Source organism: Anastrepha ludens, chromosome 6, assembly GCF_028408465.1.
Source record: "Anastrepha ludens isolate Willacy chromosome 6, idAnaLude1.1, whole genome shotgun sequence".
Lineage (NCBI taxonomy): Eukaryota > Metazoa > Arthropoda > Insecta > Diptera > Tephritidae > Anastrepha > Anastrepha ludens.
The window spans coordinates 86,047,715-86,073,368 of record NC_071502.1 but is presented as its reverse complement, the minus strand read 5'-3'; the positions used below and the strand labels follow the sequence as shown (position 1 = coordinate 86,073,368).

Genomic DNA, 25,654 nt, shown 5'->3' with positions numbered 1-25,654 from the left:
CGGCAGCTAGGAGGCAGCGTAAAACTGTAAGTCCCTCCATTTGTGGAAAAAATACAATATCAAAACGCAAATAGAAGAATACTGCAATTGTGAAAATGCTCAGTTTATTAAGCTTTATTGCTATATTCAATTCACAATTGTATTAATTTTTTTATTTTTGTATGTGTATTTCTGTACAAATTAATTCCAAGATCCTCGTGATTCCTAAGTCATCCACAATTTTTCGTGGGCGAATGCCGATCCGAGGGAAAAAAGCAACAAATTGATATGCGCTAACTAGGAAAATATTCATTAAAAATATATGCAGTTCATCCCATTATTGAAAGAATACCCAAAATGCTCATGTTCATCACAAATCTTCCGAAGTTTCTATGATTTTGTCATTGTCTAACATTTGTGGAACAACATCAAGACGCACGTCACAAATAGGAGGAGGAGCTCGAACGCGCCAATTATTTATTTCTTTTTTTTTTTAATATGACGTGCATGGGACGAGGCACCCATTTTATACTATATTGATTTTGGTTCTCAAACTAAACAAATTATTTCAAAGTTATAACTAAGTAAAGATCCTCACAAAATGCGTTCATTACTTTGAAGCATTTTTTTCATATGTCAGAAATCCGACAGCTTCAGGAATATGATATTTCAGAAATTATTATATTTTTATTTTTTCAGCAATGAAATTACAACACTGCTATAGCACTTATATATTTTTTAGAGATTAAAGTTTTTATCTTTAAATTATTGTTACTGATTAATGCAGATCACTGTTTCAATTATAGGGGTAGTTTGGAGTGCTTAATATTTGTGTTATCTGCACGAATAATTTTTTTCGACACAATAAATTTCACTACATCTTCTCCCCGTATCGATTCCATAATCTCGTCATTATTTCATCTCCTCCATTTGTTATTCTTCTTTATCGGACCAGTGCTTTTCCTTCGAAAAGTTTTAAGTAATTTTTTATTAATATAATTTTAATACTAAGAACTTACTTATATATTCGGAGTCGACGGCTATTGTATGTGGATTGCACTCTTATATACAATTAGGTTTAATATCTATACTATAGATTTTTCCTTATGCATAATAATAATTTTTTTATTAACCAGGTTTCTGCTCCGGAGCATAACACAGGCCACCACACCATTGATAAACGCATCGCAATTTAACGATTCTTCTTGATTTCTTGTGACGTCAAACATACTTTAGAAGCTCTATTTACTGCTGTAACCTCTTTTTAATCGTCAGTTGCATCACATTGTCACTACACAAAGGTGCCTCTAGTCTAGGTACACGAATGTTTTCACCCCTTCAAATTCATATCCACTTATCCTCAGTAATTTTTGTGATATTCTGTTCTCAGCTCCCCGTTGAATTATATATTAAGACTTTTGTTGATTTATTTTAAAGCAAAATCTTCCGTGTAGCAGCTCCTAAGATTCCTAGACATTCTTCCAGCCTGCGTATATTCCGGCAAACTATAGCAATCTCATCAAAAAGGTCTAGCTGATTCATAGCACGTCAAATCATCAGGTTAAAATTCTTCGTTCATAGGACGTCTCCCTGCCTGACTCCCATCTGTACAATTTGTTGCCTTGTATATTTACACTGCAAAAGCTTTTCTTCATTGTCACTTGTTACTTAGTTTTCCCGGGATATTGAAACTTATCAGCGTGGCCGTATTTGCAGTAAGTTTTCTGTATCAAATACTTATTTAAATCCACAAAAAGTATGTGCACGTTCTTTCTATGTATATTCGTGTCAGTTTCCTCTGATTGTCTAAAAATTTGGTCTGTAGTTGATCTTGCCTGGTCGAAATCTACATTGGTATTCAATTAGAACTCTCTACGTTCTTAGTCCTGCCATAAGTTCTGTTACAAGTTAAGTCCGTTATAGATATGAAATTTCAAAACTTTTTTCAATGAAGAGAGTTTTATTTAATCATGTAAATATTAAAAAAAAAATTAATTTTATTTCGAAATGGTCACCATTTGCTCTTACACAAGCCTTCAAAGGAATAGGCCATTACATCACGCACGGCTTCCATGGATATTGACGTCGCTCCTCGAACCAAAGATTGTTTGAGATCGCAAAATTTCAGTGAGGTCTTCGACAGGTCATGTTCTCCAGTTCTGACCACAAACTGTAGTACAATGGATTCAGATCTGGACTTCCAGACGGCCAATCTCCTGCGGCTATGAACCCAGGAATATTGTTTTTTAGCCACTGCTGGGTTTTTTTGCCTTATGGGCTGGAGCGGTATCTTACTGGAAGATCCAGCGCTCTCCATTGAAGAGAGTACTGTTCAACCAAGCTTCCCCGCGCTTTCTAAGGCACCCTCCTGTACACTTTTGCTCCGGTTTTATCCCCTTTTTCGCAGACAAAGACTTTATAAATCACGTTAGGCCAAGATATCTCTCTGCATTTGTCTTCTTTCTTATGGATGGGTACTATTATAATCACATGCAGGATCTAAGTCACCTTTTCTTTGTCCAACACCATCCTTATTAATTTGTGCATTAGGCGCGAAAATGCGCCACTGGCATTTTTATAGACTAAGAGAAGTAGTCTCCCCCAGGGGCCTTATTGTTTTTATCTTTAGCAGCTAAAAATTATTCTTATGTTGGTGGGCTAATCATATCTTCTTGAACATATTCTTTTGCTTGATCCCAGGTCTCACTGTTTTCTGAAGCCTAACATTTAACAGTTCGTCGAAATAGTCTACCTATTTGCCATTATTTTGTATTTTCCCATCAGCGGTAATACTATTTTATGTTTATAAATATTTAGTCCTAATTGTAAAACATTCCCTTCGTTTCATTGTTTTGTTCCCTAGCCTTATTTTTGTCGAAATCTTCAACCCCCTTTTTTAATTGCCCAGTTTGCAAATTTGTTTTGTTTGCCTCTACATATTTCCCTATCTTTTCTCTTTGTAAGTTTTATGGTTAATGGTTCGTCAAACCATTTATTTCTCGTATTGGTAGCTCTGAGTGGGATATATTTAGCATCCTTCAACAGGTGCAATCCTTTCTCTAATCTGTTTGACTCCGTTCTGTTCGGAATTCGGCTGTGTGCATTTCAAAATATCTTCCTATATCTTCACTCTTTAGGGTATTGGTGTCCCATTTTGTCCTTTGGTTTGGATATCACTTCTAATTTGTGTCTGTGACAATTGGATACACAAGGAAATGATCGCAACCACAATTCGGTTGTTTTGCCTCTAGTCAGCATCTTCGGTAAGAACATACGCTGATACCATATCTACTCAACGTTATCAACTATTCTTTTCGATTTTTGCGTGTATTGTTCAAATCCCAATATCGTACTTTTGCTTCTCTTCTCTTCACCCAAAAGGTTGTACTGCTTTCAGTATCTGTATCCCTGTGTCCGCTATAGAAAATGTCATAGTCTGGCATAAGCAAGTTATTCCAATTTGCTCACTTGCATGTAAGTTCTTACATCCAAGCTTACGTCATTCCTGCTCGCTCGAATGGCTAGTTTTTTTGACTATATGGCCTCTGGTGACGCTCCAGCATGCTTGTCCAGCAGGCTTATATGTGTGCGTGTCGGGTGACACTCGTACTTGCTTCGTGTCACACATACTTGTTGTCGGCTTTTGAATGATGAAAATCAAAAATTTTAGATATTAGCGTCAAGCACCCGACACGCACACATATAAGCCTGCTGGACAAGCATGCTGGAGCGTCACCAGAGGTCAATATACTAGGTGAATCGTCAACTCTACGCCAGGGTTCCAACCAACTGTTTGTAATTGTGAGTAGTTCGCTGCATTTGTTTAATGTTCTAGCTTCCGGTTAGTTGTCAAATAGTTCTCATCAAGGTCAAAATTAAATTTCTTGTTTGGATAGATGTATGCCCTCTACTCATCACAGTACCTTATCCAGACACAGTTCCCTTATTAAACTTAGGATACGACAGGGTTGGACTGACTGCAAATGGCCGATATGTTTCAACCTCCTCCGCGCCATAGCAATGCATTCAAGAAGAAGGTGCATTGGGGTCTCCTGGCATTGGTTACAGAAACGACAAGAGTCAGTTGACCATATCCTGATCATGTGCAGATGACTGCACAGTCTACAATGGCTTTTGAGAATGCCCGTGAGCATTCTCAGTTTGTCCTTGGAGAAAGTTATGAGTTTTTTAAACCTCTTTTGGTTGAAGTGAGGACTTAATCTCCCACGCAATTCGCTGATTCCGGAAGTTCCTGTCTAAGCTAATCTCTGCACAATTTTTACGGCCTTTAATATTTTACAATCTCAAAGTTGGCAGTTTTAAAACATTCTTTTTGTTTTTCGATTATTTCACCAAGTTGCTCTATCTCATATTAAAATTTTTTTCTTTCCCCCCGGCTCCTATTTATTTTCACTCTGAACAATGATTGTGCCAATTTTCCTACCGTGCACGTTGGATTCTAACACACTTTGTTAGCAGAAAAACTTACTATTTTCCTTCCTAGCCAGGAACAGATTTATACAAGCATCTTACACGTATTGACATATGCACATTTATTATTTACATAAGTATGTGCTAATATAACTCACCTTTTATTTATTAATTTCTCAAATTTGTATGTTATTCAGGGAAATTATTCTTATTGCGTCCTGAATACTATCCAAAAATAACTCCAAAGCTATTCACACGCAGATTGTAAACTTTGTAGGTAGTTATTTAATTTACTTGCCAATAAAATCGGTGGATCTCTTGTTAAATAATTTTAACTTACACATTGCACAGTTTGTTTTATCTGTTTTGAAAAATTTTCTCATTTAAATCACTTCGGTTATCTGATTCCTTTTTCTCCTCCAACACTTTCGAACAGTTCATAATAATTTTCATGAGCGCACTAATCACATTTCCACCCGATTCTTAACAACGATACCAATGTATTAAACAACAACGCCACACTGACTGCCGTAGCCTCAGCAGTCTCCACAGTCTCAGCCTCAGCGTCGTCGGCACTAATTGCCTGCTCGCTTTGTGTTCGTCTTCTGTTGCCTGATTTTTACTTCGCTGTTGCACACACACATACTCCCACCGCGACTCGACATACAGGCAAAAAAAACGCTATGCTACCCCCTCAATACACTTCACACATATGTATTATTGATATTGCTGCCACTGTCGCTGCCGCTATATCTGCTCTACCGCACACAGCAATTGCACACCAAAAGTGTGAATGCACCACAGACTAATACAACAAAAATAGCACCTCGACATTCAACCAATTCAACCATTTAATTTGATTTGATTTCGTCTTTTCTTTTTCTATTTTTATTCTCTCCCTTTTAGGCACTTTCTCATTCAAATCTGATTGTTCGCTATGCTGTTCTTTGCTATGCAGCCAACGTTCACTATACATAATCTACGCTCTCTGTACTGTGTTTTGTTAGTAGCTGCCCACCGCATCCGCTTGGTGCGAAAACAAAAACAACGGCACACTACAAAACGAAAAATAATACACAGTTCTCTGTCGCTGCCGACGTCAGCAAAACAGCACAATCCCATTTGTCGTCCTCTGGTCCTAAGTTTGTATTTTGATTTTTCTCTACTTGATTTTGCTTTTGCACTGATTTTATATTTCTTATTTGCGTTTGCTTGTACACATTCTACCTTGCTGTTTTGTATTCAGACGTAGACGAAATTTCGTTATTTCAATAGACGATTTCTGCACAATATCTTCATTTCTTTCACACACATCCACAATATTTGAATAATTTCCTTTTATTTTACATTTTTAGGCACTTTTATAATATTATTTCTAATTGAAATATTTTATAATCAAAGAAAAAGAAGCCAGCAAGTACACTGCGTAAGCACACAGCATAGAACGAAAATTGATAACTGCAGTTGCCACGCGGAGCAACAACAGATATGAAATTCGATGCGAAAAATTTAATAATTATTTAACTGTGATTTAATAAAACTCTTTAGATTACAAAATTTAAATACTTATATTAAATGAATGTTTATTTAATAGACTAAATTCAATATTTAAATAGTGAAATATTTTCAATTTCCCCAGATCAGTAAATATGGTAACATTGGGTTATATTTGAAACAATGTTGCCTGCTCCACTACATTAATCCCCAGAACTAGCGAATGGGGTTCTTTTGAAAGCAATGCATATGTTAAGGTTTATTTCAAATATTTAAGTTTAAGAAAGCTTTTGGTGAAATTTTACAAACTCTAACTTAGTCCGATTATATATGTACTAGTATAACCGTGGACGAAAACTCTACAAATATTAATTCTCACTGTAGGTGGTAGATTTTATCCCTTATCCAATACATAATGATTTTCCTCTTACCTTTGCATAAACGAGCCCACTGAAAAGCTGTATGAAGTTTTCAGTTTGTATGCACTAGCCACGCCCCCTTTTCTAGCACCTACTATTTGTCACCATAAGACAAGTATTAGTAGTTTGTATAACTGTATAAAATTTCCTTACGACTACTATGTATATGTCGACGTTAACATTTCTGTCCTAAGGAAGGGTATACATATTTTAGTGTGGCGCATTTATACAATTGTAATTCTCTTTTACACGATTAAAAAAGAAAAAAAATTCTTTTTTAACACGAATTCTTTTGTTTTAACACGATTTTCAATATTTCATGAATGGTTCTTGAATCTCATAGAGCAAATATAGTAAAATTTTTCGGCGCATGTATACAGCGCTTAAATTAGTGTCAGGAAAAGTCTCTGAGTCTCGGTAGATTTTGCTCTCCCCGTTTAATAATTTATTTCTCATTATATTTTTAAAGAATTAAAATGTGTAAGCTCGAAATAAATTCTTACTTGAGCTCTTAAAACATTTTTTTAATATTGTTTTTACTTAATTCCCTTTCTACACGAAGTTTTTGGGAACGTATCTTTTATGTAAAAAGAGAATTAGGTGTATATCTACATATATTACATATATATATAATTGGCACAAGCCCCCTTTTGGGCATTTGGCTGAGTTCCTCCTATTGTTTAATGACGCCTCTGAACGGAACTTTTTCGTAGCAAAAATAGGTTTATAGGCTTACCATTGTTTGCCGAGAAGCGGCCGTTATTAAAAACAAAACTTTTCAATTATATAGTCTTTTCGAAGTTAGGCCCTACCGAATGGCAGTTACTTTCAAACATTCGCTTGCAGCATACGTCTAATTATGTGTTAATTATTTTACTTATTTATTGAATTAAATAAAATATAATTTATTGAATTAAATTTATAATAATTATATAATAAATTATAAAATTTTTATTGTTAGGTTACAGCGCTAGCTACCAGGGATAATTAAAAATTTAAACTCTTTCTATAATAATACGTTCACATATAAGTAGATGATCTACTTTTTCGCGTTTGACTCAAAATCCGTAATTAAAAACCGCGATTTCCCATAAAAAATTTCTCTCCCAAAATCTGAGATTATTAAATATATAATAACCCTGTGTTTTCTGTGTTATCGATAATTATTACGAATATAAGGAGAAAAATCAAATTAAAATCTAAATGAAATGGATGCCGGCAAAGAAATCAGGTCTGCAAACATAATTAAATTTTTAAAATTTTTGCTTAATATTATTAATTAGGGATTCATTTTAAAGAAAAAACGCGTGTGTCCATAAGCGTTTTGACCTCTGATTACTTATTATAAAATGTAATATAGAATTTCCCATGCGTATTTCTGGCATAATTTTTTGAAACCTCAGTAAACATCGTTTACGGATTTCCTCCAACTGTTTATTATTAGCAGCTAATTGCGCAATTAAATTAGCTAATCCCTCTCTTTGTCTTCATATCGTTTATAATAATTAAACAAACCAAAAACGTCGAAATTGTCCACCAAAATAATTTCTATGAAGAATAACCTGTCACAACAGTATTGACAGCTGATTGTCAATTTTACAGGTAATCTGCCATATGTGAACGGGTAGATTAATTTTGTGGATTTATTGGTAATTAATGCATATGTGAACGTACTTTAACTAACATTGAAACATCTCAGTTTTCACTTAAAGGTTAAAAGAAATACTGCAATTTTGATGAATCATTTAAGTGTTAAAATAAATTAGTTGGCAACGCTGTGGTCGAAAACGAAAATAAACATCCCATATGACTTTAAGCAGTCCAATTATATATTCACATTGTTTGCCGAAATGACTTTATTACAAACAATTCCTAGACCAAGTTTAATACGTCATTGTCAGCGCGTGCTAGCTACATACGTCGCTGGCAGCAATATGAGCGCGTTGCACAAGATTCCTGTTTATATTCAACACCAACCGCAACCTGTAGTGCACCAACCGCGTCAGCTTTGGGGTTACGTAGCGATTGCGTTTAACAAAGTCGACAATGAACGACTCTCCAAAGTGGGTCCAGACCGACTCTGCGCCGAATGGATACTAAAAAATGGTGGTGGTGTGGGGTTGGTGGGTATGCCAAACAGAGTCGTGAAGGACTATAACAGCCTGCCACCGGAGTCGGTTAAATTCAACGTTCAGATAGTTGATGCCACCAACGCATCCATTATGAAGATTGGTTTTGATCATTTTGCTGGTTGTCGGCATATAGATACTGTAGTGTTAAATAACTGTAAACATCTTGAGGACGGAGGCCTTGAAGGTTTGGTACACTTGAAAAATACCTTAAAAAATTTACAAGTTTCTGGCTGTTATAACCTGAGAGACAGTTGCCTCGACGTCATAAGTGAATTAACTGCACTAAAACAGTTACGCTTGTTCGATTTAATATATGTGAAAGATTTACAAGGCGTAGCCACCAAACTGCGAAAATTATTACCTAATTGCAAAATTGAAGTGAGGAGCTCTGAATAAACAAATGGTATTTGAGATTTTAGTTTATGGTGCTTATGTATATATACAATAAAAGTGTAAGTCGTCGACAAATTGCAAATTATCGCGCTCTCAAATGAAAACTGGGAATAGTTTTTAGAAAAATTCTCTCAGACACATTAATTTAAAAACAATTGTTCCATAATCAAAGAGAAGCTTTCTTTTTACAAATGTTTCCTGTAATAATTTTAAAAATAAGAATTAAATGACCATAACTAAAAAGTCATACTTTTATTTAAATTATTAATATATTTAAAATTGAGTAATAGACGTTCCAAGAATTATCATTCTTTGTGAAAGCTTGATATGAAAGCTAGTATTCTCTATGGATTTACACAAGTGTTTTAGTTTACTAGTTGGTTAGCCTACTGAATAAGCGATAAATTAGAAAAAATTAAGCGTAGGAAAAAATATAGAAGATGAATTTAAACGTCAGGCATAAATGCAGTGTGCCAATTATAGTATGTCAAAGTGCAGGCTTAGTCAATAATTCCTTGAGTTTACATCAATTTTAACGTACTAATGGCGGAAATAATACGTTGCACTTCACCCTCCGATTGCTGTAGCTTTTCCGTATTGGCCGTTTGTACTTCACTGGGCACTTTTGTTGCATAATCAGCTGCCTGCATCGCTTGCTTCAGCTTATTTACAGTCTGTTCTAACTGTTCTTTGCGCTTTTGTAATTTCGTTATTTCTTTCTCTGATTCAATAAGACCTTTGAGCAACAAATGCACTTCACATTGAGCGCTAACAGTGAGTATTGCGCAACCTGTTGGTGGTTGAGTATCGAATTCCATTTTAGAACAGAAGGCAATTGTGGTCAAGTCGTTGGCATATTTCTTTAGCACTATATTGGGTTGCTCATCGGTGCACACAATGTAAGCCTCGGTCTTCACCTTGTTGGGTAGATTATAGTCGGAGCGTGCTGATCGTATAATACGGGCTGCTTTCTGCATGAATTCAACTTCTTTTTCGATTTTTTCGTCGTGCCAAGTGACATTTTCTGGAAGTGTAGAAGGAAGTGTATGTAGATTTGAAATTTCAGAAAAATGTATTAAGTTACGCATTTACCTGGATAAGCAGCAAGACAAATACTGGGCGTTTTGTCGGCCCGTGGGAGCCGTTGGAATAACTCCTCGGTAATGAATGGCATGAACGGTGACAGTATGCGCAGACCCATATCGAGACACACGAATAGAGTACGACGTGCCGCGGCTTTCTGTTCATCACTGCCACTTTGGAAGATCGGCTTCACGCATTCTAGATATACATCGCATAAGTCGTACAACCAAAAGCTGTAACAAGCGCTTGTAACTGCTGCGAAATCGTACTGTGCAAAACCAGTGTTGCACGCTTCGATAGCAGTGGCCAAACGTGATAGCACCCACAAATCCATATTGTTTTCGTTACCGCTAAGCGTCAAATTAGATGTATATCGCTCATCGCCGGTGAAGTAAATCAATGCAAATTTCGTTGCATTCCACAATTTGTTGCAGAAGAAACGGTAGCCTTGCACACGATTAATATCCAGATTGATATCGCGCGCTTGGGTAATGTAAGCGCACAGAGCAAAGCGCAGCGCATCTGAACCGCATTCGGGAATGCCATTAGGGAAGTCTTGTTTTTGTCCAGCTTTGGCCTTTTCAATTTCGCGCGGATCCAAGTTGGAATCGTATAAAAGCTTATGCAACTCCTCTAAAGTAATACCCTTAATAACGTCCATGGGATCAATAACATTTCCCAAAGACTTGGACATTTTTCGGCCATGTGCATCGCGTACCATTGGATGCAGATAGACTTCCTTGAAGGGCAACTTGCCGAGCAGCTTCTGTCCGAAGAATACCATACGGGCAACCCAGAAGAAGAGAATGTCGTGACCAGTCTCAAGCAAAGTGGTTGGATAAAATGCTTGCAAATCAGCTGTGTTGCCAGGCCAACCGAAGACGGAGAAGGGGAAAAGACCAGAACTAAACCACGTGTCCAGCACGTCTTCATCCTGATGGAGCACGATATTACTGGGATCCACATTGAATTTTTCACTCGCTTTTTTAAGTGCTTCCTGCTCCGTGCGCGCTACAATCCAATAGGCTTCGTCATCGTGCTAAATAGGAAGAAAAATGATGTTAAAAACACGACGTTTGGATTATAAGGGAACGCTTTAGAAGCAAGCCCACCAATCTCATTCAGCTCTTTATAAAACATAACATTTTGGTAAAAAATTGTTGTATATTTAAAAACTATTTATCGAAATATTATGCCTCCATTGGGCGCCCGAGTCTGGCCAAACTTTTTCGAATTTGGACGTGAATTTAACATATTTCTATTATAGCTATCGACTAGAGCTACCAGATAGCTCCCTAAAATTTAATTTTCTATCGATTTATGGATATATCCTTTTAAAAAGGATCCTCAAACGTTACAAAAAAATACCAAACCCGAGTGCCCAACCGAAGGTTTTAAAAAAGGTGAAAAAGTGTTTATAATATACTCACAGTTCGTTTCATGGTTTCATCTTTGAATGTTACATGATAGGCTGGTATGCGGTGACCCCACCATAATTGGCGCGACACACACCAATCTCGTATGCCCTCCATCCAGTGGTACCAAATTTTGGTATGATGTTCTGGTATGATTTTCAATTCACCTTTACGCACTGCTTCAGTTGCATCAGCAGCCAGTTGATTGCATTTCACATACCTACACGCGTATATATGTATAACTAACCAATAAACAATTTAATTCCAGTCAAAAGAATTTAATCAACAAACCATTGTGGTTTTATCATTGGCTCTACCACATCCTTGGATCGACTGCAGAAGGGCACTACCATAGGATTATTGACGGTCTCGCGATACAATCCCAACTCTTTAAGTTTTTCCAGGATACGCTTACGGCAATCAAACCGCTTCATGCCTTTAAATTCGCCGTATTCCCCAATTATGTAACCATCATCATTGAAAATAGTGATGAATGGTAGATTACAGCGTTTGCCTACTTCGTAATCATTGGGATCATGTGCAGGCGTAATTTTCACAGCGCCTGTACCGAAGTTCATGTCGACAAAGTCGTCTACAACTATGGGTATACGTCGCTCACAGAATGGGTGTTGTACGAATTTGCCATGCAAATGCTTGTAACGTTCGTCTTGCGGATGTACGGCCACAGCGGTATCGCCCAGCATGGTTTCAATACGTGTGGTAGCCACTACAACTTCTTCATCGGAATTCTCAATTTTATACGCAAACTTGATCAAAACACCAAATTCAACCTGCAACCAAAAATGCATACGGTAGCGCGTTAGCGATATTAAAATATTGATATTGCTGTCTAAGTTGAACTACCTTTTCATTATATCCTGGTATAGAAAAGAATGTTCTTCCTGGTATGTCTATTTTGTCCACTTCAATATCGGAAATAGCCGAACGTAGCGCACAAGACCAGTTAACGAGACGTGAACTCCGATAAATACTACCGTCTTCATGGAGACGTACAAATGCCTCAGTAACTGCTCGACATAATTTAGGGTCCATAGTAAATGCGACACGTGTCCAATCATATGAAGAGCCCAAGCACTTAAGTTGGTCGTAGATGCGCACACCTTTTTCACGACGCCAATCCCATATCTTTTCAATGAACTTTTCCCGCCCCAAATCATGACGCGTTAACTTTTCCTCTCGCCAGAGTTTCTTCTCAACCACCACTTGCGTGGCGATGCCGGCGTGATCACAACCTGGCACCCACAGCGTGGTTAAGCCCTTCATACGGTGATATCGTGTAATTGCATCTTCGATGGCGTTCGTTAATGCGTGACCTAAATGTAGTGAGCCTGTCACATTGGGTGGTGGAATTACCATGACGAATTTCCCTTTAGGATTTGGTTCCGAAATGCTTGTACGCTTTAAATAAATGAAAAAAAAATATTAATATTAAAAAATTGTGTATGCGCTATTTTGTTTATTTACATTGCTACAATAAATGTATTTGTCTTACGAATATTCCTTCAAAAGTTGCGTCAGCAGTACTGCTGCGCCGTGCCCAAAATGCAATTACACCTATGTATGTGCGTGCAATGGCGCTGACTCATTTCTTTTCTAATATATCTAATATTAATGAACGAACATTCAAGTTTAATTAAAAGAATACTTACACCATATTCAGGAGTGAAAAAACCTTCTTTTTCCCACCAGCTGTACCACTGGGCTTCAACATAGCGAGGACTGTATGCGTCCGGCAGCGCACCCGCAACGTATTTCTTTTCGCCCGGCGCAGTATTTGCTGTATATACGGCAGTCTCTTTGGCTTCCTTTACCTTTTTCTGTAATCGTATAATGCAAAAGTAGTACCAATGGTAAAAAAATAAAACTAACACAAAGCAAATTAACCAAATACAAAATAACAATTGGCATGAAATTTACTTTCACTTCCATGCCAACAGTGCAACTGAGCAGTGCTTGCTATTCTGCCCCCATCTATTCGGCTTTGATGTAAGGTGATTGTATAGTCAACACTAACCTCAGGTTTTTCTTTCTTCTCCGTAGCTGCAGGGGCTACTGCTTTTTTATCCAACTTTGCTTGCAACTTCGCCAGTTTTTCAGCCTTTTTGGCCTCCTTTTCCAATTGTTTAGCAGTTTTTGGTGGACCGTCACCGTTTGCCAGCGCAGCCGGGGCCACAGTTTCACCATTCGAAACTGGTTGCTCCATTTTATTGCACAAAAACTCAATTATAGGATTAGTAACTCCAATCGATCGAGTAATTACGTTCACAATCGCAAATTTGTAAGGAATTTGTTATGCTTTATAGTGCCACGAGGTACTACAGCAACACAAACTTTGGATATCGGCTGTAAAATGACAGCTCAGGTGCAAGAAGAATTAGTAATGGGATGTCAGAAAGACAGCACATAATCGAGTATGTCGTACGATACAAGTGGTCGTGCAAAAGCTAACTATGATAGCATACAATATTACTTCCTAGGTCGTTACGTTAAAACAGAAAATACCGCAAAACAAATTAGCGGCACTGAGGATGGCGCCAACTCTCTCTACATAGGGACTTCAATATAAAATTTAAAAATCATGACAAAATGGCGACCGGCATAACCGAATAAGTTAGGGCGTGACTACCATTCGGGAGTGAGTAAATTCGAATTCCCATGCACGATAGCAGCAAAATGATAAATAAAAGTTTTTCGGCCGGCAATGGCAGACCTCCGAGTAAAAAGCTCCTCTTAAAAACCATTTGCTGTTCGGAGTCGGCTTGAAACTGTAGGTATCTCCATTTGAAGAACAACATCAAGGCGCAATCCACAAATAGAAGGAGGAGCTCGGCCCAACACCTAACAGAAAAGTATGCGCCAATTATTTTAATTTTTTTTTTTTTGACAAAATGAGCGATATTTAAATCTATATAAAATAATACTATGCCATAAAGTTTTGCACGTAGTGTATACTTTTCAAAAGAACGCCTAAGAAAATATTTTCTTTAATGCGTAGCGTGTTTTTAAATGAATTTTGTTTTTGATTTGCTGAACAAATATTCTTTACTAATATGTAGAATACCCATTATAATATATCCATAATAATATAAAAAGACATGATAATGTAACAGGGATTCTATTGTATTAATACGAAAAATTTCATAGTTGTTTCATAGGACCGAGTTTTCATTTTCGATGACTTGCTAGAACCTGAGCCACCTACCAGGCACGTCAGACAAGATCCAGGACAAAACACATTTACAACTACTGGACCGGACACTATACATACAAACACTAAATGACATTCATCGGGAGATACTTACCACCTTAAACTCCCTTCCTCCACCTATTGCAGACGAAGAGCTTCAGCTAGTCTGAGAGACCCGCATAACTTTTGTTTATCTTAAAAATTATATATATATATATATAATTGGCGTGTACACCTTTTTTGTGTGTCTTGCCGAAGCTTTTCCTCCTATTTGTGGTGTGCGTCTTGATGTTGTTCCACAAATGGACGGACCTACAGTTTCAAGCCGATTTCAAACGGCAGATATTTTTATGAGAAGCTTTTTCATGGCAGAAATACACTCGGAGGTTTGCCATTGCCTGCCGAGGGACGAAGGCTATTAGAAAAAAAATTTACTGCATTTTGACCTTTCACCGAGATTCGAACCAACGTTCTCTTTTTGAAATCCGAATAGTAATCACGCACCAACCGATTCGCCTACGGCGGAATTATTATTGTATAAATTGAATTGGCTTTATAATAAAAAAAAAAAAAAAAAACAAAAAACTTTGGCCCAATTGCGTTCTGGATACTGTAGCAGCTTAAACTTCTACCTATCCAGAAACGACTCCGATATACCCAGCATATGTCCAGCATGTGAAGGCACACCACCTCACTAACCACCCATCACATCCCCCCATCAAACCACTCACCAACACACCTCTCCCTCTGGACACAATCTGGATCTACCGTTGGATGAGTTAGACGAAGACGATCGAAGCTACTGCAATAACAACAAAAAAAAAACTTTTTTTCTAATAACGTTTGTTCCTCGACAGGCAATGTCAAACCTCCGAGTGTGAAACAATATCGAGACACACGCCACAAATTGGTTTAGGAACTCGATAAAATAACCAACAAAGGAAGTAATCGGCTAATATATGCATTTATGTATTTACATAAAATATTAATTTCTGCTGAGAACAAGTGTACATATAATAAGTTGTCTGAAGAAAAACAAACCGCTAATTTACTTGATTTCACAAAAAAAAAAAAACAATCAAAATTCCAAAGTTTAATGATTTATAGTTGATTTTAGGGAAATTTGTTGCTGGATACTTATTATTGGAATTTTGTGTCAACAAAACCACATTACGTTACAAATAAGTAAACAAACAAGCAAATAAATACCGTTAATATCATATCCAGCAACCTACTGCAAGAAATTGCATGTTTTCCTTTCAATCGTTCTGTTTATTTATCGTTCATACACTTGCAGCAACATCATTTTTTAACATCTCTATCTCAGAATATTCGCCTTTCTTTATCATTTTCGTTCTTTCTGTTTGTAGATTTTTCACATTTATGGAAAATAAGTATCATTCAAATCATAGAAATGTGCGTAAACTATTAAAAAATAGCATCTGTGTAAAAAAATAAACACAAACAGAAAAAGTAGGGAAATAAAATATTGCACGCAGAAAAGTAAGCAGTTTCGAAGAAGGCTGATTTTGTATCCCCCTGCCCGGTGTTCGATTGTTCGACAATGTCTTCCGAGTTGAAAAAACTTTCAGAGGAATCCCTTTTACAGCCTCCAGAAAAGGTTTTCGACATTATTTGTAAACTCGGCGAAGGTAGCTATGGGTCGGTGTACAAAGCTTTGCACAAGGAAAGTAGTTCAATTGTGGCCATTAAATTGGTGCCGGTGGCGTCCGATCTACACGAAATCATCAAGGAGATCTCTATAATGCAGCAATGCGATTCGCCGTATGTGGTGCGCTACTATGGTTCCTATTTCAAGCAATACGATCTGTGGATATGCATGGAGTATTGTGGTGCTGGCAGTGTTTCCGATATAATGCGACTTCGCAAGAAAACACTCACTGAAGATGAAATAGCAACCATACTCTCCGACACATTGCAGGGATTAGTGTATCTGCATCTACGACGCAAGATACACAGAGATATAAAAGCAGGAAATATACTTCTCAACACAGAGGGCTATGCTAAACTGGCAGACTTTGGGGTAGCTGGTCAGCTGACAGATACAATGGCTAAACGAAACACTGTTATTGGCACTCCATTTTGGATGGCACCAGAAGTAATTGAGGAAATTGGTTACGACTGTGTAGCAGATATTTGGTCGCTAGGTATAACTGCATTGGAAATGGCAGAAGGCAAACCGCCATATGGTGATATACATCCAATGCGTGCAATTTTCATGATTCCCCAAAAGCCACCACCGTCTTTCCGTGAACCTGATCGATGGTCAGCAGAATTTATCGATTTTGTTAGCTTGTGCCTGGTAAAAAATCCCGATGAACGTGCCACTGCTTCCGATCTGTTGGAGCACGAATTCATTCGCAACGCAAAACCACGCAATATACTGAAACACATGATCGAAGAGACTTGCGCAATACGTGAGCAACAGCGCGCAAGTAGAACGGGAGGTATGAGCCAAGCAAAGAGCTTAGCCACACAACAGGAAGAGCTTTTGCAAGAAGATGAGCCTGAATTTCAGGCAGAGACTGTAAAAACATTTATAGACGATCCGGGTACTTTAGTGCCGGAAAAATTTGGTGAATATCAGCAGGCGTCGGGAAGCGATGCCACTATGATAGCGCACGCTGAGGATAGCGGAACGCTGGGACCTGGAGGACGTGGATTGGGTGTTGCTGGTGGTGCTGATGCAGCAGCCGGTAGAGGTGGCGATTTGACCGGTGGGGCAGACACCGGCACTCTCATAGAGTTGGAATCGAATTTAGGTAAGACAAGTATCAGGAAACTAAATAATTTTTTATACTCTGTACTTATAACACACCCACAGGCACTATGGTCATAAATTCGGACTCCGACGACTCAACCACAACCAAACGCAACGAATTTAATAAACCACGCTATCGCCCCAAATTTCTCGATCACTTCGAGCGTAAGAATCCGGGTGATGCGCTTGTGCCAACACGCATTGGTGACGATTTGGAAAAGTCGACTAATTTTGGTGTATCTCCATCGGGTGTCGGTGCCGATCAGTACCAAACAAATACACAGCAGCAGCAACAACAACAACAACAGCAACACCATTTAATGCAGTCACAACTAAATCATACAAATTCGAATGACACAAACTGGGAGAGCAACATGGAAATGCAATTCCAACAAATTTCTGCTATCAATCAGTATGGCCTTCAACAGCATCAGCATCATTTGCAGCAACAACAACAACAGCAACAAGCTGCAGCCGCAGCAGCTGCATATTATGGCCATCCGCTGGTTAGTGACCATCACTTACTAGCGATAAACAATCAACAAAATCTATTGCGTAATCAGCAGCAACAACAACAACCGCAACCACCCGCCTATCAGCAACATCATCTGCACACCCAATCCCATAGTTATGTGGATGGTGAATTTGAATTTTTAAAATTCCTCACATTTGACGACCTAAATCAGCGGCTAAATAATATTGACTCTGAAATGGAGAAAGAAATCGAAGAGTTGAATAAAAAATACAATGCCAAACGACAGCCAATTGTTGACGCCATGAATGCAAAGCGAAAACGTCAGCAGAATATCAATAATAATCTCATTAAAATTTAAATAAACCAACAGGACGTTTCGAAAATAAAGGGAGAGAGAGAGAGAGAGAGAGTGAGAGAACTTTAACGCAAAGAAGATCAAACATCCCATATGCGATCATGTAAAACCACAACAAAGACTTTTCTGTTTGTGTTTAAGGTGCATTAAATTGACTATTTGTTTCACTCAATAATCAATAAATGTTCATTTGTAATTTAATTTAGCAATAGATGCAATTCTGAATTATCAATTGTAATAAAACTCGAAATGCTGTTAGATTAATATTTAGAAGCAAGAAATTATGTGCTCATTTAGTAATATATTCAACAACTGAAAAACCATAGCGCCCACAAATGTGTGACGACATTAGCTTTACAATTTAATTCAACACAATGTTAAATTATGGAAATGAATGAATGAAGAGCAAAAAATTATGCAATGGCGTAGGAAATTTAAGTTGTAAAAGGAAATGAAATAAATGCAAAGGCATCGCATATCAAAGAAAGAAGTAAAATTATACAGAATATATGTATAAGGAAAAGAAAAACGAATATAAGAAAATTCTCACATCTAGCGTAGTAAAAAAATTAAATTTGGCAATATGAAAAGAAATTGCAATGCAGTTATTCATGAATGCCATAACACTCTGCCCTCCTCCTGTTAACAATAACAATAAGACCAAATTGTATTCTAATGATGTATTCTTGCAATAAAAACAGAGCGAACACCCAGTCGGAAAAACATTTTGAAAAGATGCTGGTTGAGATTTTCAGATACAATTTCTAGGCAATGACTCGTAAAATCGGCATGTTGTAGACAATAGAGATAAAGTTTTTGCCGATACGCCAGTTTTTAAATTTAGATTTTTTTAAAGAAATGCAGTAATTTTCAGATTTTTGTTATAAAAATTATTTGTGTATATATTTTTGCAATATAGTTCTGCAAACAAATGCTTTTGAGTAGTGCTCCGATTGTAGCTCCTCTATTTCGATTACGGAGTTGATTTCGTGCAATGAGGCTAGTAAAATCCCGCTTAGGAAAATGTTAAAATATTTCTATACCATAATTTACACGCTACAGTTCGTTTTTCTTTAATTTAATCATAATTTAAATATAATATATCCCGTTTTTGCTTTGCCTTTAAATTCATTAATATTAAGTTTGTATTTCCGACTGGGTATTACGACGAAAAATATATTATCATTTCATAGCATTACAAGCGCTGGTTCAACGACATTTATTTCGTAGTTTTCTTCTTACTTGTTCTTCCATTTTTGTTCAAGCTCGCTCGCGTGACTAAATATTTGGCAGCGTAAAAGCATTTCATAAAATTTGTAGTCACCGCGTGAAATCAGCACATTACAGTCACATACATGCGACTACGTACATATATACACATATAGTATATATAATTATACACAATAAAATATACATATACATATATATGCAACATTTTTTTAAATAAAGAAAAAATGTAAATAAGATTTTTAAAACTAAAATATCTTCTTTTTGCTATTGAAGAAAGCGCCTTCCAACAACACCGTCTGCAGACCGTTTTCAGCAAGTGATAAACGTTTTATAGGCAAGTCCTAGTGCTAGTCATGGTTGTAACAGCATACAAATAAACCATCTAAATTCTGCTGAAGTGATAATCCTTGGCCGGATATGAATCCGGGTCGTTCCGGTTACGTAGAACCGACTGTCGTGAGAACGACCATCTAAGTTCTTGGAGAATTCTGCTGCATGAGGATCTATACTGCATAAAACTTCTATCCATCCCAACTATTTATGTTACTATAGTTATTTAAATGCTATTTATCTGAAGGCCGGCGTTCAGCCAATAAATATGTACTTCAGAAATTATATTTTATCAAAAAATGCAAATCAATAAGAAAAGCATAAAAAATTAAAAATTCATCAGCTTAGTCTTTAGCTCATCCATCTGCCATTTGGTTGAAGAAAATATAAGATAAAGACGAAATGTTGTTTGTGGGTGCGTAATTTTAATTTTATGTGAAAGTTCGAAATGTAAAAAAAAGTTTAGCAGCGACTTACTACACATTCATGTTTGCATATACTTTAGTTATCTGTTAGCAGTAGTACAACGTTGCTTATTCAATTATAAGAATTGCAATTGATAGTTTTTTTCTAATCGATTACGATTTAAACGCGTTTTGTTGGTTGCTTACTCAGCGTCCATTTGGTGTTGTTCACTCTCACTAGCAGACACTGCGTCTGTCTCTTCGAATTCCATATGTTCAACTGATTTTTCCAGTTCTCTCAATTGTTCACGTAAATCATCGGGCAAACTATTTTCACTAAGAGCACGTGGATCTTCGCCATCGATAACGATCTCTTCTGGATCGGGCGCACGTGGTAGAAATTCGGCATCTCCGTACAATTTAGTGAAGATGTCGCGCGCATTTTTTATGGATTCATCGTAATCCAGATTGTAAAATGGAGCGCTGGTACAATATATCGGCGTTGATGAATCTACAGTTGGACTGGACATAGCTTGTTTTCGTCCCATGATGGTGAAGCAAGCGGAGTATAGTAATTTAGGTGCATTTCCCAATTCAGAATTAAATACTTGTGCCACAAAAGGTGCCAGATCTTGCTCCGGTTGATCACTCTGCGCAACCGTGGTGAAGTGAAAGATGTCTGAAATATCAAAGGGATTTATGTATATATATATATATATAGATATATGCAAAAGAAATTTTTTCATATTATCACTTACAGACTCCTTTGGGGCAGGTGCCTGAAAAATGTGATAGTTGGATGACAAAGGCTTCCTGTCTATCAGCTAAGAGTCTTAAAATATTCACGCCACCACCACCGGAATTCAACTCTTCAGATCCTAATGGCGTGGCCGTCAAGAAAACACCTCTAGAAAGACAATTTACCAAATCTCCTTGTCCGTATATGCCCATATTTCGTTCCAATAAAACATTTGGCAAATGCTCTTGCGCGCTGACTACATGATTTGCCTTTATAGTTTTGCCCTCTAGCACGACATTCGCAATGTTGGTATCCGCTTCGATGGTTATATCGTCAATACGTCGCTTCAAACAGTAAGTACCACCAAAAACTGCGCAGAGTCGACAAAAGCATTGCGGTATTTCACCACAACCATACATTGGAAACAGAAATGGAGTATTGCCGTAACGCCCAAGGCTGCTAAGAAACTGTTGGGTACGGGCCATGCCTATTTCGAAGGGCGTTTCGTCGTTGCACATAGCAATTGCATGCATTATACAAGAACTTATCTTCTCGGTAACCTTTTGCTCTTGCAGATATTCACGGAATGTTTTACCACGATACAGTGCAGTATCCTCCTCTGTTTTATCTTCACCATATGTTAGACAGATTGTTAAAAATTTCATAAGCAGTCGTTTCTCTACGATGTTCAAATCTTTGGTATTGAACACATCACTGCGAGAGCAAGGCACATTAATGATTTCATTGTGGAAGCGCGTCAATACACGATCCACTGCACGAAACTCAGCGTAGCGACATATGTTTGAAGACACAAGCAATTGCACCAAACGCCCCGCTGAATATAGTATATTCGGGCTTAGGTCTAAATTGAAGCGACGTGATTGCTGTAATAAAGTTTGCCGACTCCATTGCTGTGTACCCTGTGTAGAAACACTTTGGCCAACCACCACTTTTTCTGTACCGTCTTCCGCAGCAGGATCCACATTTTCCTGGTTATTTTCCCCTGTTTTACATTCATCACCTAATTGTTCGGTTACGTGCCATTTCTGGGTTGCATTTCGTAACTCCTTGTTTCTGCCTTGTTCCAATAGTGCACAGAACGACTCCAAGTTAAATGAAGCCCATACGCCTCCATAATAATCATTTGGATCGATATGTAGGACGATTTTGCCAATGCGACTCGCCGCTGCAGCTACACAACTTTCCGGAAACCCAGTGCCTATGACGATCAAATCAAACTTGTCTGGAAGATCGTCAGACATCTTGGCCAAAAATTTGTATCTACTTTAGGAAATCAATTTTTAATAATTTCGCAGAAATTAAATCTTGATTTTCCTTGTAAGTTGTTAAACGACATATGAGTAATATCTTGAACAGCTGTTCTTTGTCAGAAAGACCAAAGTAAGATAAAAAGATGGAAAGTGACTACCAGGGCTGCATGCGCTCAATTATAAAGGGAGAACTAAAGTATAAAAATATTCGAAAGGATATGTGAATTAAATTTCGAAGTGCTTTAAAGCTATTCGAAATTATTATAATATTAGAATATTGTATATATCCCCTATAAATAATAATATTTTACGTGATCTTACTTGGAAATTCGTAGTTTTGTTTCCAAAAATTTCCCAAATGATATATCAAAATTGCGTTATTTCCTTGCAAGTTTTTTGCATAAGCCAACCCGATTTTGTAATAACTTGTATAAGCGCGAACAGGTTATTTTCATCGCGAAAACACATATTATCAGTAAAACATTTAGTGCTGTCATATTTTTAGATAACTGTATTTCTGCTTAAAGTATTTTTAACATTTTAGTAAATATAATATGTGTAAATAGAGCCCCAATTCGTAACTCAAATGAGCCACTTCAAACTGTTTACATTCGCATTTGGTTTGAATGCTATCGTGCAAAGTTTCACATGCCAAAAAATTTTTTGAGTTTACGTAAGATAATACCAATTTTACTTCGACTTTCGGATTTACCTAATATTTTCAATATTACAAATAAAAAAATAAGTTTTTATTTATTTTAATTTTATTTGATAAAGGTTTACATAACAATAAAATTATTATACAAACTAAAAGTAGTGCAGTGCTAGCATCGGAGGCTTTCGGCTAAAAAAAAAGGAAAAAAAAAAAACAAAAACAAATATCTGCCGTTCGGAGTCGGCTTGAAATTTGTGGAACAACATCGAGACGCACGCCACAAGGAGGGGAGAAGCTCGGCTAAACACCCAAAAGGGTGTACCGGTGCAATTATATATTCAAATAGTTCATAAGGGAACAGAAAATACACCAAATTTGAATTTAATTATCAGTTTTCTAAATTCCTAACTTTAATTTTTACTACCGACCAAAACGGGTTAATTAATTTATTTATTTGCTTTTACGATGCTTTCGCATTTTTATCTAATAAGAAAGCAGCACTTGTTGCTTAGCAACCATAGCGACAACAGAACGGGCGAACAAAACAAATGAAGAAATTTTCTTGAACAGTCATTTTGAGAATAACTAAAATTCAAAAATTAATTTCCGACTCAAAAATTAAGAAAAGGAAAAATGTAGGCATACTGCAAGTGAGGAAAACTGGTGGTTAGATTAAGCATAACATATAGTATAAAACTTATGTCGACAAATGCATCTTGTAGGCGAACTCATCAAATAGTATTAATTTCGATGTACTCGTATTCCAGGCCATAAACAACATTTTTCGCAAAAGTGGACTTTTTCACTTAGTTCTTTCACCGAATTAAGTTCATCTCGACATGTCATTTGACAAATTACTGTACAAGTTTGATGACCCACATGGGCCTGGAGATGTTTATTTTATTTGGCAGAAAGGATTGTCGGGCGCACTATTGGCTACAACTGGCTCAGATGGGTCAGTGGCTATATTCAATCGCCAAGGACAATTGGTTGAACGTTTGCTGTTGGCAGGGTAAAATTCGTATAATTCTATTTAATAAAATATTCACTTACAATATCCAAACATTTAGATTATGTTCTGGCTTTGCTTGGGACCAAGGAGGCGAGCTGTTGGGTATTATAAATGCCACCACTCCTATCATTACCATATGGGATTCAAGCACACAATTGAAAACCACAATTGAATCGGGTCTGCGCGATCCGCTTACTTGCATAGTGTGGTCCAAACAAGACCAAGTGCTGGCTGTGGGGACTGCGCGTGGCAATCTGGCAATTTACAATCATCGTTCCGGCAAACGCACCCCAATTTTGGGCAAACACAATAAGCGTATAACATGTGGCGCTTGGTCTGCTCAAAATTTATTGGCGCTGGGCTCTGATGATAAAAGCTTTTCCATAAGCAATGAAGCTGGCGACACTATGCGAGTTGTGTCATTGCGTGATGCGCCCACTGACATGTATTTCGCACAAATGGCTAGTGAGGAACGCACCAGTGGAAGTAATGGTAGCCTGGGTGCTGCCAGCGGTAGTATGGGAGGTAGCGAAAATACGGTCAGCATGATTGTTGGTAAACGTACTTTGTATCTGTACTATTTACCCGAACATGATGCGCCAACGGAATTGGGGTTTCAAAGTCGTTATGGCTCACTGTTGCAGCACAAATGGTTTGGTGACGGTTATATTTTGTTGGGTTTCTCAAATGGACATGTTGTGGCGATATCAACGCACCCACGTGATGTTGGCCAAGAACTGTGGCAGGTAAAAAATCATAAAGAAGAATTGACTGGACTAGCGTACTGCCCGGCATTGGACATAGTGGCTTCCTGCGGTGATGATACGTCAGTTAATTTTTTATTGTAATATATCTTATCAATGCAATACAAAACAATATTTTTGTTTTTCGAACAGCATAAAAATTCACTCTATCACCAATTTGCAAGAAACCGAGAAAATCATAACCGTACCTGACCATTCGGGCGTGCAAATGATCGATTGGTCCAGTGATGGGCAATTGTTGGCGGTTACCTCCATGGCTGGCACTGTTTACATTTACGTCACCAAATTGTCGGTAATGCATGCCGTCTCACCACCGCGCATAGCTATTTTGAGCAGCTTGTCCGAGGTGTCCATTTATGTGTATACACCCGAAAAGGTAATTTCTTTTATTCGACCATACAATAAGAAGTTTTTAATAAAATTTATATGTTCTTGTAGTCCACCAAAACGATACCATATCGTCTGAGCTTAATGGATGAGCCAAGTTTTTTAGCTATCGGCCCATATTATCTAGCAACTGGCCTCGATAATCATGTTTGGTTTTACGACTTGGGCAAGACGCTGGGCGATCAACCGCAATTACTCAGCGAGCGTGATTTTCCTGGGCCAATTGTGGATTTTAAACTGAATGCTGATTACTGCGCGGCGCTGTGCAGTCCGCGCTTGTTATTACAAGCAGTTGTAACCGATAATCCGAATGTCAAGGATAAGCTGTCGCAAACATTTCCTACCGCACTGGCGGCACTCAATGATGCAGTGATTACATGCTTTTGTTTGACGCAGGAGTTTTTGATATTCGCAACAGATGTAAGTAGATGGCATATAAAGAGTATTCCTACTTTGAATGGAACTGAATCGTGGCTAATTTTTTATTGAAATGTAAATAGAGATTTATTAGAGAACGACGAGCTAAAAATCGATGCCGAATCGAACCGAACTGCGGTCAATTTCTACCGAAGCCGAAATTAAAAAATCCAGTATTGTTTTTTTTTAATAAAAACGCAAGAAGGTACATAAATTTCAATCACATTAATTTCTGCTCATAAAATATGCTTCAAAAACAACAATTACTTACTAGCCCCA

General features: G+C 37.4%; 6 protein-coding genes across 10 annotated transcripts in view; 3 read left to right on the top strand and 3 right to left on the bottom strand.

The window, feature by feature from the left end:
* The window catches only part of LOC128868193 (leucine-rich repeats and immunoglobulin-like domains protein 3), a 59,787-nt gene extending 53,929 nt beyond the window's left edge, over window positions 1–5,858 (bottom strand). For both annotated transcript variants that reach the window (XM_054110018.1, XM_054110019.1), the window contains exon 1: window positions 4,569–5,858. The gene's annotated coding sequence lies outside the window, so the exon portion shown is untranslated. The remainder of the gene's footprint in view (window positions 1–4,568) is intronic.
* A 2,233-nt stretch (window positions 5,859–8,091) lies between these two features.
* On the top strand, window positions 8,092–9,049 carry LOC128866140 (ATP synthase subunit s, mitochondrial). Its single transcript, XM_054106650.1, has one exon. The coding sequence runs from the start codon at window positions 8,174–8,176 to the stop codon at window positions 8,849–8,851; it is 678 nt and encodes a 225-aa protein (XP_053962625.1). The 5' UTR covers window positions 8,092–8,173; the 3' UTR covers window positions 8,852–9,049.
* Window positions 9,050–9,114: 65 nt separating this feature from the next.
* Window positions 9,115–13,735, bottom strand: LOC128866139 (valine--tRNA ligase). The gene is made up of 7 exons (XM_054106649.1): window positions 13,382–13,735; window positions 13,017–13,184; window positions 12,211–12,765; window positions 11,638–12,137; window positions 11,362–11,566; window positions 9,941–10,970; window positions 9,115–9,872 (listed from the first exon to the last, which is right to left on the bottom strand). Exons 1-7 carry the CDS (start codon window positions 13,568–13,570, stop codon window positions 9,370–9,372), a joined length of 3,150 nt encoding a protein of 1,049 aa, XP_053962624.1. The 5' UTR covers window positions 13,571–13,735; the 3' UTR covers window positions 9,115–9,369.
* A 2,135-nt stretch (window positions 13,736–15,870) lies between these two features.
* Window positions 15,871–18,367, top strand: LOC128865655 (serine/threonine-protein kinase hippo). The gene is made up of 2 exons (XM_054105887.1): window positions 15,871–17,337; window positions 17,400–18,367. Exons 1-2 carry the CDS (start codon window positions 16,119–16,121, stop codon window positions 18,167–18,169), a joined length of 1,989 nt encoding a protein of 662 aa, XP_053961862.1. The 5' UTR covers window positions 15,871–16,118; the 3' UTR covers window positions 18,170–18,367.
* A 978-nt stretch (window positions 18,368–19,345) lies between these two features.
* LOC128865656 (rab proteins geranylgeranyltransferase component A) lies at window positions 19,346–22,269 on the bottom strand. Its single transcript, XM_054105888.1, has 2 exons — window positions 20,889–22,269; window positions 19,346–20,809 (listed from the first exon to the last, which is right to left on the bottom strand). The coding sequence occupies exons 1-2, from the start codon at window positions 22,129–22,131 to the stop codon at window positions 20,334–20,336; spliced, it is 1,719 nt and encodes a 572-aa protein (XP_053961863.1). The 5' UTR covers window positions 22,132–22,269; the 3' UTR covers window positions 19,346–20,333.
* Window positions 22,270–23,339: 1,070 nt separating this feature from the next.
* The window catches only part of LOC128867899 (WD repeat-containing protein 19), a 53,646-nt gene continuing 51,331 nt past the window's right edge, over window positions 23,340–25,654 (top strand). For 2 of the 4 annotated variants that reach the window (XR_008455038.1, XM_054109497.1), the window contains exons 1-5: window positions 23,340–23,445; window positions 23,563–23,807; window positions 23,866–24,633; window positions 24,704–24,947; window positions 25,010–25,378. Coding sequence is in view for 3 of the 4 variants with exons in the window: in XM_054109497.1 (XP_053965472.1) it covers window positions 23,635–23,807; window positions 23,866–24,633; window positions 24,704–24,947; window positions 25,010–25,378 (1,554 nt within the window). In the remaining variant the exon portion in view is untranslated. Of the gene's footprint in view, window positions 23,462–23,562; window positions 23,808–23,865; window positions 24,634–24,703; window positions 24,948–25,009; window positions 25,379–25,654 lie in introns of all 4 variants that reach the window. The other 2 variants (XM_054109500.1, XM_054109498.1) reach the window with 2 other exon arrangements.